Below are 15,667 nucleotides of genomic sequence, written 5' to 3' on the forward strand. Positions count from 1 at the left end.
TGTAAGAGTTTTGCTACCTCTTCACTCTTCATCAAACCACTCTCCCTCTCTCTCACTTTGCATTGTCAACCCAACACAAACACCCTAAATATGCTACCCTTTCATCAAAAACGTTCCACTGTCCTTCAAAATACTCACTCCATCCTCCCAACTTCATCACTACCTATTACCCCTTCCCCTTTAGCCCCTTTCACTAATGTTCCCATTTGATCTTTTGTATTTTGCTTATTGTAAACTCATCCCAAAACATCTTATTCTCCCTACAACATACCAATATACTGTATGAAGAAATGCCAGGAGATATTGAGAGTAGAATGGCAAAAGGTGAGAATAAATGAAGCAAGGTGAGGAGATGGGGAATGGCATCTGGCATATGAAAGGTTGGGGCAGGCTGATCAAAAAGGGTAGTAAGTGGTGAGATGAGGAAATAAATCTGCAAGTAAAATAGAAAAGAGAGGTGTTTGGGCAATACTCAGAAAAGAAGTACAATTGATTGAGGAGTGTACAAGAAAAAGCTGCCGGAGGTCAAGAGGAAGGTGCAGAGGCTGAAACACAGGACAAATGAGAGTTTGGGAGAGTGAGAATCAGTAAACTTTAAGGAAAATAAGCATATGCTTTGGAAGGAGGTAAATAATGTGCAAAAGACAAGAGAACAAATGGGAATATCAGTGAAGAGGTCAAAAGAGGAAGTGATAACAGGTAGTGATGAAGTGAAGAGGAGATGGAGTAAGTATTCTGAAGGACTGTGAAATATCTTAACTATGATGGTAGAGTGGCAGATGTAGGGATTTGGGTCAGGGTGGTATGTAAAGTGAGAGCTCTTGTTATGGAGAGTGTTTTGGTGATGAAAGAAGATGTGATGAAAGCCTTATGCAAGATGAAATGTTGCAAGCCAGCTGGAGTGGGTGGTATTGCATCTGAATTTGTCAAGAAAGGAGGTGATTGTACTGTTCAAGGTTGGTAAAGAGTTTCATCATATGTATAGATCACAATGAAGTGCCTGAGTATTGGCGGAATGCATGTATAGTGCCATTGTATAAAGGCAAAAGGGATAAAGGTGAGTGTTTAAACTACAGAGGTACAAGTTTGTCAAGTATAACTGTAAAGTTGTATGGAAGGGTATCGATTGAGAGGGTAAAGGCACATACAGAGCATCAGACTTGGGAGGAGCAGTGGGGTTTCAGACACGGTAGATGGTATGTGAATCAGATGTTTGCTTTAAAAAATGTGTGAAAGAAGCAATTGGAAAAACAAATGGATTTGTATGATATTTATGGATCTGGAGAGGGCATATGATTGGGATGATAGAGATGCTTTGTGGATGGTCTTAGGAATATACAATGGAAGGCTTGAGTACATGTAGAAAGAAAGGAGAGTGGAAGGTTCCAAGTGAAAGCGAGTCTGCAGCAGGGGTGTGTGATGTCACCATGATTGTTCAACTTATTTATGGAAATAGGGTGGTGAGGGAGGTAACTGCAAGAGTCTTGGAGTGAGGGGTGAGTATGCAGTTTGAAGGAGATGAAAGGGCCTGGAAAATGAGTCAGTTTTTGTTTGCTAATATAGCGCTGGTGGCAGATTCAAGTGAAGACTGCACAGGCTGGACTCTGATTTTAGAGGAGCATGTGAAAGGAGAAAGTTGAGTGTCAACGTGTGAATAAATGCAAGGATATTAGATTACGCAGGGTTGAGAGACAGGTTAGTTGGGGTGTAAGTTTGAATGGAAAAAAATGGAGGAAATGAAGTGGTTTAGATACCTGGGAGTGGACATGGCAGTAAATGGAATCATGCAAGTGGAAGTGAGCCACAGGGTGGGGGAAGGGGGCAAAGCTGCTGGGAGCATTGAGAATGTGTGAAAGGAAAGATCATTATCTGAGAGGGCAAAAGTGGGTACACTTGAAGGAATAGTAGTCCTAACAATATTATATGGAAGTGAGGCATGGGAAATGGATAATGCTGTGCATAGAAGGGTGGATGTGTTAGAAATGAAATGGTGAAGGACAACATGTGGTGTTACGTGGTCTGATCGAGTAAGTAATGAAAGGGCAAGAGAGATGTTTGGTAATAAACAAGGTATGGATGAGAAAGCTGAAGAGTTGTGCTAAACTGGTTGGAACATACAGAGAAAATGAAAGAGGAAAGGCTGACAAAGAGAATACAAGTGTAAGAAGTGGTGGGAACAAGGATAACCTGGGGATAAAATTGAAGACGCAAGGATGGAGTGAAAAAGATTTTGAGCAAGTGGGGCCTGGACATGCAGGAAGGAGGAAGGCATGCATACGATAAGAGTGAACTAGAATGATGTGGTGTACTGGGGTCATTATGCATTAATGGACTGCTCCATGGTAGGTGAAGTGTCCATGGTAAATCATGAACACGTCTGTAGGGCCTGGTTGTGGATAGGGAGCTGTAGTTTCAATGCATTACATGTAACAGATGGAGAATGGATGTAAGCGGAAGTGACCTTTCTTCATCTCTTCCTTGCGCTACCCTGCTAACATGGGAAATGGCTATCAGGTATGAAAATATGTATAATACCCATGCCTGAACTAGGTAACATTTCATCAACCAACCCTACAGGTGGATGAACAGCTGGGTTGACTGTGGACAGACTGCTGCAACCAGGATTTAAACGTATGCACTCAACACTAAGGAGCCCATACACGTGTCATGATCAGGAATGATAACTGCCACACCATGGAGGTCCAAATACCTCAAATTATAGTGATACATTGTATCGAAGAAAAAAATCTTTTGAAACTCAAATTTTTTCGCACTTGGTCACTATTTCCCACATTAGCAAGGTAGTGGCTGAGACAGAGGAAGAGAGGCTGCATCCATTCACATCTATTCTCTCACTGTCATGTAAAATGTACCGAAACTACTGCTCCCTATCCACAAGTAGACCCCCCCCCCTTATGTTCCTATTTGTTCTCTTGTTTTTCACAAATTATCAACCTCCTTCCAAAACATCATCTTATTCTCACTAAAGTTAGTTGATGCTTGCTCATCCCAACTCTCATTTGCCATCTTTTTCAACCCCTGTACCATCCTCTTGACTTAGTTTTGCTTTCTTTTATACATCCCAAGTCATTTGCACTCCTTCCTCATATGTACCACTTAAATGCCTCACTTTCTCTTTCACAAGCAACTTTACTTCTTCATCCCACCACCTACTACTCTTTCCAATCTGCTCACTTCCCACCTTTCGCACGCCACATGCATCTCTCGCATACACCAGCAATGTTTCCTGAAGTACCTCCCATACCTCACCTACTCCCCCTGCTTCATTTACTCTCACCTTCTGCTATTATATACTTAATCTCTCCTGGTATTTCTTCACACAATTCTCTTTTCCAAGTTTACTCGCTCTCAACATTCTCTTCTCACTGACATTGTTTTCCCTTTTCCAAAAACCTCTGCAAATCTTCAACCTCACCTTCACAAGACAGTGATCAAACATCCCACCAGCTGCCTCTCTTAGCACATTTACATCCAAAAGTCTCTCTTTTACACGTCTATCAATTTACATATAATACAAAAACACCTGCATATCATCTCTTCTATTTTTCAGCACACAACTTCACAAGCTGTTCACCATTTCCCCAAAATATACCCCAATGCCAGATTACGCACCTTTGCATACAAATCACCCATCACTAACATCTGCTCTCTTACATCATCGCTGCTGATACACTCAATCTGTTGCTCTCAAAACACTTGCCTAACATGATCTTTCTTCTTATGGTCAGGTGCATATACATCAATTCTTTTTTTTTTCATTTTTTCATGTTGAAGGCTCCAGTCACAGACAAAAGTCCACAACAGGGCCATGCCTTAATTGAAATATAGAGAGAATTATGAAAGTGAGACAAGCGAAAGTATTTGCAAACTTTGGAGGAAGTGAAAAACCTGTTTTTAAAATGTTCCAAGGTCATAGTTATTGGGAAAGGCATGAGAATGTAGAGAGCTCCAAAGTTTCGAGGTGTAGGGAAAGAAACAATTATCAAAATGGCCCACCCTTGAATTGCCGATGGTCACACAATAATCATGTGCTGCAGCAACTTGCTGAGTATTATATGGTCTAGCCAGTGGTGTGGATACACAAGCAGCCAGCTTTCAGGAACAAAAACCAAAGTAATACCTACAGAAGAGGGAAAGCGAACCAACACTGCAACACTACTTTCATTTCTACCATCAGTCTAGAATTTACTTTCTTACACTCCTTCACACACTACCACAACTGCATTATGAGAAGTGCTACTCCCTCCTTAGCTATTGTCCTCTCACCATCCTCAGACTTAACTCCTAAGACATTTTCATACCATTCTTCCCTTTTATCCTTGAGCTTTGTTTCACTCAGAGCCAGAACATCCAGGTTTCTTTCCTCAAACATACTATGCATCTCTCCTATCTTCTGATCTTGGTTACAACCACACAAACTGACACCCTAGCCTGAGCCTTTGAGGAGGATGATCACTCCCTGTTTGGCTCCTTCAGCCAACTTATAATTTCTCCAATGTTTCAATTTGAAGCATAGAGTGTTATATGTCAATACAACATATCCTGACTCTAGTGTTGTAAGTCCAAAATGTTGCAATTTGAAGCACTGCAACTCGAGGCCCTGGTGTATGAGAAAATCTTTAGTTCTTTATACCTGACAGTGTCTTTATTTACACTAAATCTAATAGCCATATGAGTTGCAACACAATCATCTCATGACTTTCAAGAGTTAGAGCAATGTTTACCCTTTACCTATGAACCACATTTACAGGAATCACAACAATACACACTTCAGGAAATACGGGTGTGTGGATGGAAAGGTCGATCATTTGGTGATACGACACGTTTTATGGAATTTCACTTAATGTTTACCGAGGCACAAATTTATCTTTGTACATCAATAGAAAATGTATGAATACTTCACTGATCTTCTGATCAGCGGGTCTTATGTGGGGCACCGCAAGATGTCAAAGCATGTGCCTCATGGGAAAAAGGTAGGCAGGCAGCATAGCCAATTCATCTTGTGTGTGTAAAGATGTGACTTGCAGAGGGCTTTACAAATGTGATTCACACCGTACATTTGATATCATCATAGACAGAATGTTGCTTATGTACAACATGAGCAAACATACAAATAGTTTACTAATCAGTGGACACTTACATATGGCATCACAAGGTTAGTGATGCATGTGTTTTTTCCATGATGATCTATGGGTAACTGAAGAGAGTAGAATTTTTGCTAGTTTTAACAAGGGGGCTACTTAAACATTCATGAGTCACTGGTGAAGTCATATTTCAACTGGGATTTGCAATGAGGATGAGGACATTTTAAACATCATAAGTCACAAGGGGCAATTTCATGTGGGAGCATCATATGACAGGGAGTAGTTGAAGGGCTAAAAATTTGTTGGACTGTACACACTAAATAAAAATTACATGAACAAAGCAAGTTTCTGCAAAATAGAAATAAGATCATATATTTTCAACAAAGGAAAATTAACTTTGGAGGTATGCACAAGGGAAAAAAGATTTTAATAAGTAAGAACTAAAACATACCATCATCAGATACAACAGAAACTGATGAAGGTTACCTTCATATCACACATTTTCACAAAATTCATGCCAAAAAAAAGATACTGGAAAAACAGAAAATCACAATTCTTGCATTCACCTCTTCCAGATTGTGAGGCACTTCGACGTAATGGTCTTGTTCTTCTGCTAGGACGAACTCCCAAATGTCTGCTGGTGTGGCTTGGAGAAGATGTTCCACTATGACGTGTGCACACAATCTGGGAGTGGATCACACTCAGCACCATGAGGACAACTACTGGTAGTAGCACTTCAGATACTGGTACATCCTGGGGATTGATCATTACATATCTACCGTAAACAATACTCATATTGAAAAAGTCTTTTCTTTTAGCAAGATGGTACTTGTGGTACCTTTTCTGTCAACTGCAAAGAAAAAACTGGGCCCCTTACCACCTCTTCAATATTAGAGGGCAGTTACAAAGTTTTGCCAACAATGTTGATATGACTGAGTTTTGTTTTCTATATGTTATCCCTGGGGATAGGGGAGAAAGAATACTTCCCACGTATTCCCTGCGTATCATAGAAGGCAACTAAAAGGGGAGGGAGCGGGGGGCTGGAAATCCTCCCCTCATTCTTTTTTTTTTTTTTAATTTTCCAAAAGAAGGAACAGAAAAGGGGGCCAGGTGAGGATATTCCCTCAGAGGCCCAGTCCTCTGTTCTTAATGCTACCTTGCTAACGCGGGAAATGGCGAATAGTTTGAAAGAAAGAAAAAGATGTTATGAAGATAAACTTTTTAATATTATTTGGTTAATTTCAGTAATACGGAATTATTTGTTGTTTTAGACTGAAACTTGAACTTCAACATTCACAAGTTATCAAAAAGTTCTCAGCCAAAGAAGGTGTCTAGGCTAAAGATATCCATCTACATTTGCTGGCTGTGCAATATTAGTTTTTGCACCCCTGCAGCTTTGTGCACATATATTTTGTACTATAAATTGGTGAGCTTAAAGTTTTCATCTCTGACAAAGAACAAACAAGCATGACGAAAGTACCAAAAACTAGGTTAAGTAAGAATTATCTAATGCTAAATTATGAAAGACTACAACAGCGAATGCTCTAAGAAAACATTCCAGCTCAAGCAGTAGATGAAAGGTAGCGAGCGACCAGGGAGGTATATTACCAGCACTACCAACTTGGGTATTGTGAAGGTTATTTATTGTTGCACTTTGACCCAGCTCTTAGTGGTGGTTAAGTTGCACTCCTCTAACCCAGGTAGCTGTCTGTTTTTTGTCTCACCCACACGTGGACTACTGACATTCTGTCTCCAAACATACAATCTCTCTCTATCAAAAATAACACTTGACAACACTTAACTCGCAGAGTTCATTCTTTGCAACTCTAGATTTTCCTGCGGTGAGCCCTGCACTACCCCTTCCTTTAGGCAAAATGAGAGGTGCAAAAGGTAGGAGTAGAAAGGAGCATTAGGTAGAAACATTAAGTAGTTGGTAGGAACATTTGGCAGGAGTATTAGGTAGAAGTAGGTAGTAGGAATATTAAGAGGGAGTCTCTACAAACACTGCAGTTAGAGTACATGTGACTGCATGGGGAAAAGGCCTGAATCCACCACTAGTACAATAAATCTGGGTTGTAATCCATGCTTTGGAAACTCTGGATTTCTCCAACCCAGGAAGTTCCAAATGCAAACCTTAGCCACCAATATCATGACCTCAATTTTCAGGGAGGCTAAAAGGATTCTACTGACTGAAAATATGCCATGTAAACCAATAATCATGTGTCTATTATACAGGCTGGAATCAAAAATAGCATAATTACATTCACGAGAAACTGAAGCAGATGTTGAACAAAGGTGTGTTCCTGCCCCATAACAATGTGCCAGTCCACTTGGCGCAAAATGCAGAAGCTGCTATATGTGCTTGTGATTTCAAGCAACTCAACCATATCTTCCAGCCAAGACCAGTGCCTAGGGTGGCTATCATTTTCAACACTTGAGGTCCCATCTATGGCACTGCCACTGTGAGAATGATGAAGACTTTACAGAAGATTCTGAAGCCTGGTAAGACCAGCAGCTAGTAGACTTCCACAAGATAAGATAAGCATCAGGAGCTTGAGGGATAAATGGAGCAAGTGCACTGTGGTCAATGGAGATTATATTGAAAAAGAAAATAAAAGCTGCTTGCCACCTTATTATGAGACATAGGGTGGGGGAGGGGGCGAAAATTCTGGGAGCCTTGAAGAATGTTTGGAAGTCGAGAACATTATCTCGGAAAGCAAAGATGGGTATGTTTGAAGGAACAGTGGTTCCAACAATGTTGTATGGTTGCGAGGTGTGGGCTATGGATAGAGTTGTGCTCAGGAGGGTGGCTGTGCTGGAAATGAGATGTTTGAGGACAATATGTGGTGTGAGGTTGTTTGATCGAGTAAGTAATGTAAGGGTAAGAGAGATGTGTGCAAATAAAAAGTGTGGTTGAGAGAGCAGAAAAGGGTGTTTTGAAATGGTTTGGTCACATGGAGAGAATGAGTGAGGAAAGATTGACCAAGAGGATATATGTGTCAGAGGTGGAGGGAACGAGAAGTGGGAGACCAAATTGTAGGTGGAAAGATGGAGTGAAAAAGATTTTGAGTGATCAGGGCCTGAACATGCAGGAGGGTGAAAGGCGTGCAAGGAATAAAGTAAATTGGAACAATGTGGTATACTGGGGTCGACGTGCTGACAATGGATTGAACCAGGGCATGTGAAGCGTCTGGGGTTAAACCATGGAAAGTTCTGTGGGGCCTGAATGTGGAAAGGGAGCTGTGGTTTCGGTGCATTATTACATGACAGCTAAAGACTGAGTGTGAACGAATGGGGCCTTTGTTGTCTTTTCCTAGCGCTACCTCGCACACATGAGGGGGGAGGGGTTGTTATTCCATGTGTGGTGAGGTGGCGATGGGAATAAATAAAGGTAGACAGTATGAATTATGTACATGTGTATATATGTATATGTCTGTGTGTGTATATATATGTATACATTGAGATGTATAGGTATGTATATTTGTGTGTGTGGACATGTATGTATATACATGTGTATGTGGGTGGGTTGGGCCATTCTTTCGTCTGTTTCCTTGCGCTACCTCGCTAACGCGGGAGACAGCGACAAAGCAGAATAAAATAAAATAAATAAATAAATATACTTAACTTTTCTAAATTTTCTAACTGACCCTCTGAGTTGCAATCCTGAAACACTGGTTAATTGTTTAATACAACATTCAGATGATGTTTAAAGTAGAATAATTTTGTGCTTATGTCAAAACCTATAAATTACAATAAGAAATGAAAAGATATAATTCCATCTATACCTATATCTTTGATGCCCATTCCTTCTAGAAAGTTCCCTCAAGGGGTTGCCACAGCAAAAGTCTCCACTTATTCCTGTCCTTGCATACCTTCCTCACATACACCATTCCACTCATTCTTCCAACATTTCTCTCCCTCCAGTATTCTTCCATTTTATTTGCCCTTGTCACAAGTGGCCTCCTCTCACACCCACCTTCTTATTTGTACTATCATACACTCTCCTCGTAAACTCCCAGTCCTGCATTCTTTCCAACTGCCCAAACCATCTCAAAGTATAATGTTTCATCCACTCTACCACTCCACAATTCATTTCCTTTGCATTCCCTATCATACCATACATCTCATACACCCCTCCATTTTTTTCTTCATTCCATCTAGTCAAACCACATGCTCTTCTCATATAGCTCATTTCCAGAGCCTAGACTCTTGACCTCTGTGACTCATTCCACATCCATTTTGGCTGCAATGGTCAGGGTTGGGAGGATTTGGATGTTGGTTAATCCTCTCTTCACTTCCATACTTACACCTTAACCCTTCATTATTCTATTAAGGGACCCAGTGACTCTTCTACCCTGCAATGCTCTCTCCATTATATCTCCTTCCATATCACCAAACTTACCCAAGACAATTTCTAAATACTTATATTCTCTCACCTCTTTCAGTCTTTCTCCACCCATATTCAAAGCACAATTTAGTAAACTTTCTGCTTTCACTCAATATGATTTTACAAAATCTATACTTTCACTCTGTTTCATATCAAACACTATCACTTTAAAATTACCAGCATTAACCTTCAATTGCCTAAGCTCACACACATGAAAAACACTTACATCTTTCTGCAACTCAATTTCACTCACAGCAAACAACACAGAATCATCCACAAACAGGCTTGCCACAAGCCACAATATCTCACCACCCCACCCCATCTCTGCACCCCCTATACCTAGTCTTGCTTTCATCTCTTTTATCACTCCAGGGCAGGGGTGTGTGATGTCCCCATGGTTGTTAAATTTGTTTAAGGATAGGGTGGTCAGGGAGGTGAATACAAGAGTTTTGTAGAGATGGACGAGTATACATTCTGTTGGGGATGAGAGGGCCTGAGAAGTAAGTCAGTTGTTGTTTGCCAATGATACAGCTCTAGTGGCTGATTTGAGTGAGGAACTGCAGTAGTTGGTGACTGAATTTGGAAAAGTGTGTAAAAGGAGAAAGTTGAGAGTAAATGTGAATAAGAGCAAGTTTATTAGGTTAAGTAGGGTTGAAGGACAGGTTAACTGGGATGAAAGTCTGAATAGAGAAAAATTGGAGGAAGTGATGTGTTTAAGATATCTGGGAGTGGACTTAGCAGTGAAAGGAACCATGGAAGCGGAGGTGAGTTACGGGGTGGGCGAGGGGGTGAAGGTTCTGGGAGCGATGAAGAATGTATGGAAGAAGAAAACATTATCGCAGAGAGCAAAAATGGGTGTTTCTGAAGGAATAGTGGTTCCAAAAATGTTTTATGGTCGTGAGGCATGGGCTATAGATAGGGTTGTATGGAGGAGGGTGAATGTGCTGGAAATAAAATGTCTGGGGACAATAGGTGGTGTGAGGTGGTTTGATCAAGTAAGTAATGAAAGGGTAGAGTGGTTTGGGAATGTCTTGAGAGTAAAGTCAGGGGTTGGTGAGAGGACAAGAGCAAAGGATGGAGTAGCACTACTCCTGAAGCAGGAGATGTGGGTGTACGTGATAGAGTGTAAGAAAGTAAATTCTAGATTGATATGGGTAAAACCGAAAGTGGATGGAGAGAGATGGGCAATTATTGGTGCCTATGCACCTGGACATGAAAAAAAAATCATGAGGCAAGTGTTTTGGGAGCAGCTGAGTGAGTGTGTTAGCAGCTTTGATGCACAAGACCAGGTTATAGTGATGGGTGACTTGAATGCATAGGTGAGTAATGTGGCAGTTGAGGATTTAAATGGTGTACATGGGTTGTTCAGTGTTATAAACAGAAATGGTGAAGAGCTTATGGATCTGTATGCTGAAAAAGGACTGGTGATCGGGAATACCTAGTTTAAAAAAAGAGACATACATAAGTATACATATGTGAGTAGGAGAGATGGCCAGAAGGCGTTACTGGATTATGCGTTAATTGATAGGTGTGTAAAAGACAGACTTTTGGATGTTAATGTGCTGAGAGGGGCAGCTGGAGGGATGTCTAATCACTATCTTGTGGAGGCAAAAGTGAAGATTTGTAGAGGCTTTCACAAAAGAAGAGAGAATGTTGGGGAGAAGAGAGTGGTGAGAGTAAGTGAACTTGGAAAGGAGACTAGTATGAGGAAGTACCAGGAGAGATTGAGTGCATAATGGAAAAAGGTGAGAGCAAATGACATAAGGGGAGAGGGGGAGGAATGAGATGTATTTAGGGAAGCAGTGATGGCTTGTGCAAAAGGTGCTTATGGCATGAGAGGCGTGGGAGGTGGGCAGATTAGAAAGCATAGTGAGTGGTGGGATGAAGAAGTAAGATCGTTAGTGGGAGAGAAGAGAGAGGCGTTTGGACGATTTCTGCAGGGAAGTAGTGCAAATGACTGGGAAATGTATAAAAGAAAGTGACAGGAGGTCAAGAGAAAGATGCAAGAGGTGAAAAAGAGAGCAAAAGAGCATTGGGATGAGAGAGTGTCATCAAATTTTAGGGAGAATACAAGATGTTCTGGAAAAAGGTAAATAAAGTGAGTAAGACAAGAGAACAAATGGGAACATCAGTGAGAGGGCAAATGGGGAGGTAATAACAAATAACGATGAAGTGTAAAGGAGATGGAGTAAGTATTTTGAAGGCTTGTTGAATGCATTTGATGATAGTGTGGCAGATATAGGGTGTTTTGGTCAGGGTGGTGTGTAAATTGAGAGGGTCAGGGAGAATGATTTGGTAAACAGAGAAGAGGTAGAAAAAGCTTTGTAGAAGATGAAAGCTGACAAGGCGGCGGGTTTGGATGGTATTGCAATGGAATTTATCAAATAAGAATGAGAAAGAAGGTATATGTGTCAGAGTTGGAGGGAACAAGGAGAAGCGGGAGACCAAACTGGAGGTGGAAGATGGAGGGAACAAGGAGAAGCGGGAAACCAAACTGGAGGTGGGAGATGGAGTGAAAAAGATTTTGATGTCGATGTGCTGTCAATGGATTGAACCAGGGTATGTGAAGCATCTGGGGTAAACCATGGAAAGGACTGTGGGGCCTGAATGTGGAAAGGGAATTGTGGTTTCGGTTTACACATGACAGCTAGAGACTGAGTGTGAATGAATGTGGCCTTTTTTGTCTTTTCCTGGTGCTACCTCACTTGAGGAAGGGGTTGGGATGCTATTTCATGTGTGGCAGGGTGGCGATGGGAATGGATGAAGGCAGCAAGTATGAATATGTCCATGTATGTATATGTATGTATATGGTGAAATGTATATGTATGTATATGTGTGTGTATGGGCGTTATGTACATACCTATGTCTGTGGGCGGGTTGGGCCATTCTTCGTCTGTTTCCTTGCACTACGTCACTGATGCAGGAGATGGCGATTAAGTATAATAAATGAATATAAATAAATATATTAGCAAAGTGAATTGGAGCGATGTGGTATACAGGGGTTGACGTGCTGTCAGTGGATTGAATCAAGGCATGTGAAGCGTCCGGGGTAAACCATGGAAAGCTGTGTAGGTATGTATATTTGTGTGTGTGGACGTGTGTATGTACATGTGTATGGGGGGGTTGGGCCATTTCTTTCGTCTGTTTCCTTGCGCTACCTCGCAAACGCGGGAGACAGCGACGAGGTATTAAAAAAAAAAAAAAAAAAAAAAAAATATTAGCAAATCACCAGGTTATAGTGATGGGTAATTTGAATGCAAAGGTGAGTAATGTGGCAGTTGAGGGAATAATTGGTGTACATGGGGTGTTCAGTGTTGTAAATGGAAATGGTGAAGAGCTTGTAGATTTATGTGCTGAAAAAGGACTGGTGATTGGGAATACCTGGTTTAAAAAGAGAGATATACATAAGTATACGTATGTAAGTAGAAGAGATGGCCAGAGAGCGTTATTTCATTACGTGTTAATTGATAGGTGCGTGAAAGAGAGACTTTTGGATGTTAATGTGCTGAGAGGTGCAACTGGAGGGATGTCTGATCATTATCTTGTGGAGGCAAAGGTGAAGATTTGTAGAGGTTTTAAGAAAAGAAGAGAGAATGTTGGGGTGAAGAGAGTGGTGAGAGTAAGTGAGCTTGGGAAGGAGACTTGTGTGAGGAAGTACCAGGAGAGACTGAGTAAAGAATGGAAAAAGGTGAGAACAAAGGAGGTAAGGGGAGTGGGGAAAGAGAGGGATGTATTTAGGGAAACAGTAACGGCTTGTACAAAAGATGCTTGTGGCATGAGAAACGTGGGAAGTTGGCAGATTAGAAAGGGGAGTGAGTGGCGGGACAAAGAAGTAAGATTATTAGTGAAAGAGAAGAGAGAGGCATTTGGATGATTTTTGCAGGGAAATAATGCAAATGACTGGGAGATGTTTAAAAGAAAGAGGCAGGAGGTCAAGAGAAAGGTGCAAGAGGTGAAAAAGAGGGCAAATGAGAGTTGGGGTGACAGAGTATCATTAGATTTTAGGGAGAATAAAGAGATGTTTTGGAAGGAGGTAAATAAAGTGCGTAAGACAAGGGAACAAATGGGAATGTCAGTGAAAGGGGCTAATGGGGAGGTGATAACAAGTAGTGGTGATATGAGAAGGAGATGGAGTGAGAATTTTGAAGGTTTGTTGAATGTGTTTGATGATAGAGTGGCAGATATCGGGTGTTTTGGTGTGCAAAGTGAGAGGGTTAGGGAGAATGATTTGGTAAACACAACAGAGGTAGTAAAAGCTTTGCGGAAGATGAAAGCCGGCAAGGCAGCAGGTTTGGATGGTATTGCAGTGGAATTTATTGAAAATGGGGGTGACTGTATTGTTGACTGGTTGGTAAGGTTATTTAATATATGTATGACTCATGGTGAGGTGCCTGAGGATTGGTGGAATGCTTGCATAGTGCCATTGTACAAAGACAAATGGGATAAGAGTGAGTGCTCCAATTACAGGGGTATAAGTTTGTTGAGTATTCTTGGTAAATCATATGGGAGGGTATTGATTGAGAGGGTGAAGGCATGTACAGAGCATCAGATTGGGGAAGAGCAGAGTGGTTTCAGAAGTGGTAGAGGATGTGTGGATCAGGTGTTTGCTTTGAAGAATGTATGTGAAAAATACTTAGAAAAGCAAGTGGATTTGTATGTAGCTTTTATGGATCTAGAGAAGGCATATGATAGAGTTGATACAGATGCTCTGTGGAAGGTATTAAGAATATATGGTGTGGTAGGCAAGTTGCTAGAAGCAGTGAAAAGTTTTTATCGAGAATGTAAGGCATGTGTACATGTAGGAAGAGAGGAAAGTGGTTAGTTCTCAGTGAATGTTGGTTTGCAGCAGGGGTGCATGATGTCTCCATGGTTGTTTGTTTATGGATGGGTTGTTAGGGAGATGAATGCAAGAGTTTTGGAAAGAGGGGCAAGTATGCAGTCTATTGTGGATGAGAGAGCTTAGGAAGTGAGTCAGTTGTTGTTCGCTGATGATACAGCGCTGGTGGCTGCTTCAGGTGAGAAACTGCAGAAGCTGGTGACTTATGTTAAAGAAGAAAGCTGAGAGTAAATGTGAATAAGAGTAAGGTTATTAGGTACAGTAGGGTTGAGGGACAAGTCAATTGGGAGGTAAGTTTGAATGGAGAAAAACTGGAGGAAGTGAAGTGTTTTAGATATCTGGGAGTGGATTTGGCAGCAGAGGGAACCATGGAAGCAGAAGTGAATCATAGGGTGGGGGAGGGGGCGAAAGTTCTGGGAGCACTGAAAAATGTGTGGAAGTCGAGAACGTTATCTTGGAAAGCAAAAATGGGTATGTTTGAAGGAATAGCGGTTCCAACAACATTATATGGTTGCGAGGCATGGGCTATAAATAGAGTTGTGCAGAGGAGGGTGGATGTGCTGCAAATGAGATGTTTGAGGACAATATGTGGTGTGAGGTGGTTTGATCGAGTAAGTAATGTAAGAGTAAGAGAGATGTGTGGTAATAAAAAGGGTGTGGTTGAGAGAGCTGAAGAGGGGGTTTTGAAATGGTTTGGTCACATGGAGAGAATGAGTGAGGAAAGATTGACAAAGAGGATATATGTGTCAGTGGTGGAGGGAACAAGGAGAAGTAGGAGACCAAATTGGAGGTGGAAGGATGGAGAGAAAAAGATTCTAAGTGATCGGGGCCTGAACATGCAGGAGGTCGAAAGGCGTGTAAGAATAGAGTGAATTGGAACGATGTGGTATACCCAGGTTAACGTGCTCTTAATAGATTGAACCAGGGCATGTGAAGTGTTTGGGGTAAACCATGGAAAGTTCTGTGGGGACTGGATATGGAAAGGGAGCTGTGGTTTCAGCGCATTATACATGACAGCTAGAGATTGAGCGTGAATGAATGTGGCCTTTGTTGTCTTTTCCTAGCGCTACCTCGTGCACATGCGGGGGGAGGGGGTTGTTATTTCATGTTTGGCAGGGTGGCGAAGGGAATGAATAAGGGCAGACAGTATGAAATGTGTACATGTGTATATATGTATGTGTGTGTGTGTGTATATATATGTATACGTTGAGATGTATAGGTATGTATAAGTGCATGTGTGGACGTATATGTATATACATGTGTATGTGGGTGGGTTGAGCCATTCTTTCGTCTGTTTGCTTGCGCTACCTCACTAACGCGGAAGACAGCAACAAAGTA

General features: G+C 41.4%; 1 protein-coding gene across 15 annotated transcripts in view; it reads right to left on the bottom strand.

Moving 5' to 3' along the window:
* The window catches only part of phtf (putative homeodomain transcription factor), a 260,330-nt gene that overhangs the window by 196,477 nt on the left and 48,186 nt on the right, over positions 1–15,667 (bottom strand). For 14 of the 15 annotated variants that reach the window (XM_071664936.1, XM_071664929.1, XM_071664942.1 and 11 more), the window contains one exon: positions 5,672–5,858. In XM_071664936.1, the coding sequence (XP_071521037.1) occupies positions 5,672–5,858 (187 nt within the window). Of the gene's footprint in view, positions 1–5,671; positions 5,859–15,667 lie in introns of those variants that run through there. The other variant, XM_071664945.1, reaches the window with a different exon arrangement.

Source organism: Panulirus ornatus, chromosome 9 (assembly GCF_036320965.1).
Source record: "Panulirus ornatus isolate Po-2019 chromosome 9, ASM3632096v1, whole genome shotgun sequence".
Lineage (NCBI taxonomy): Eukaryota > Metazoa > Arthropoda > Malacostraca > Decapoda > Palinuridae > Panulirus > Panulirus ornatus.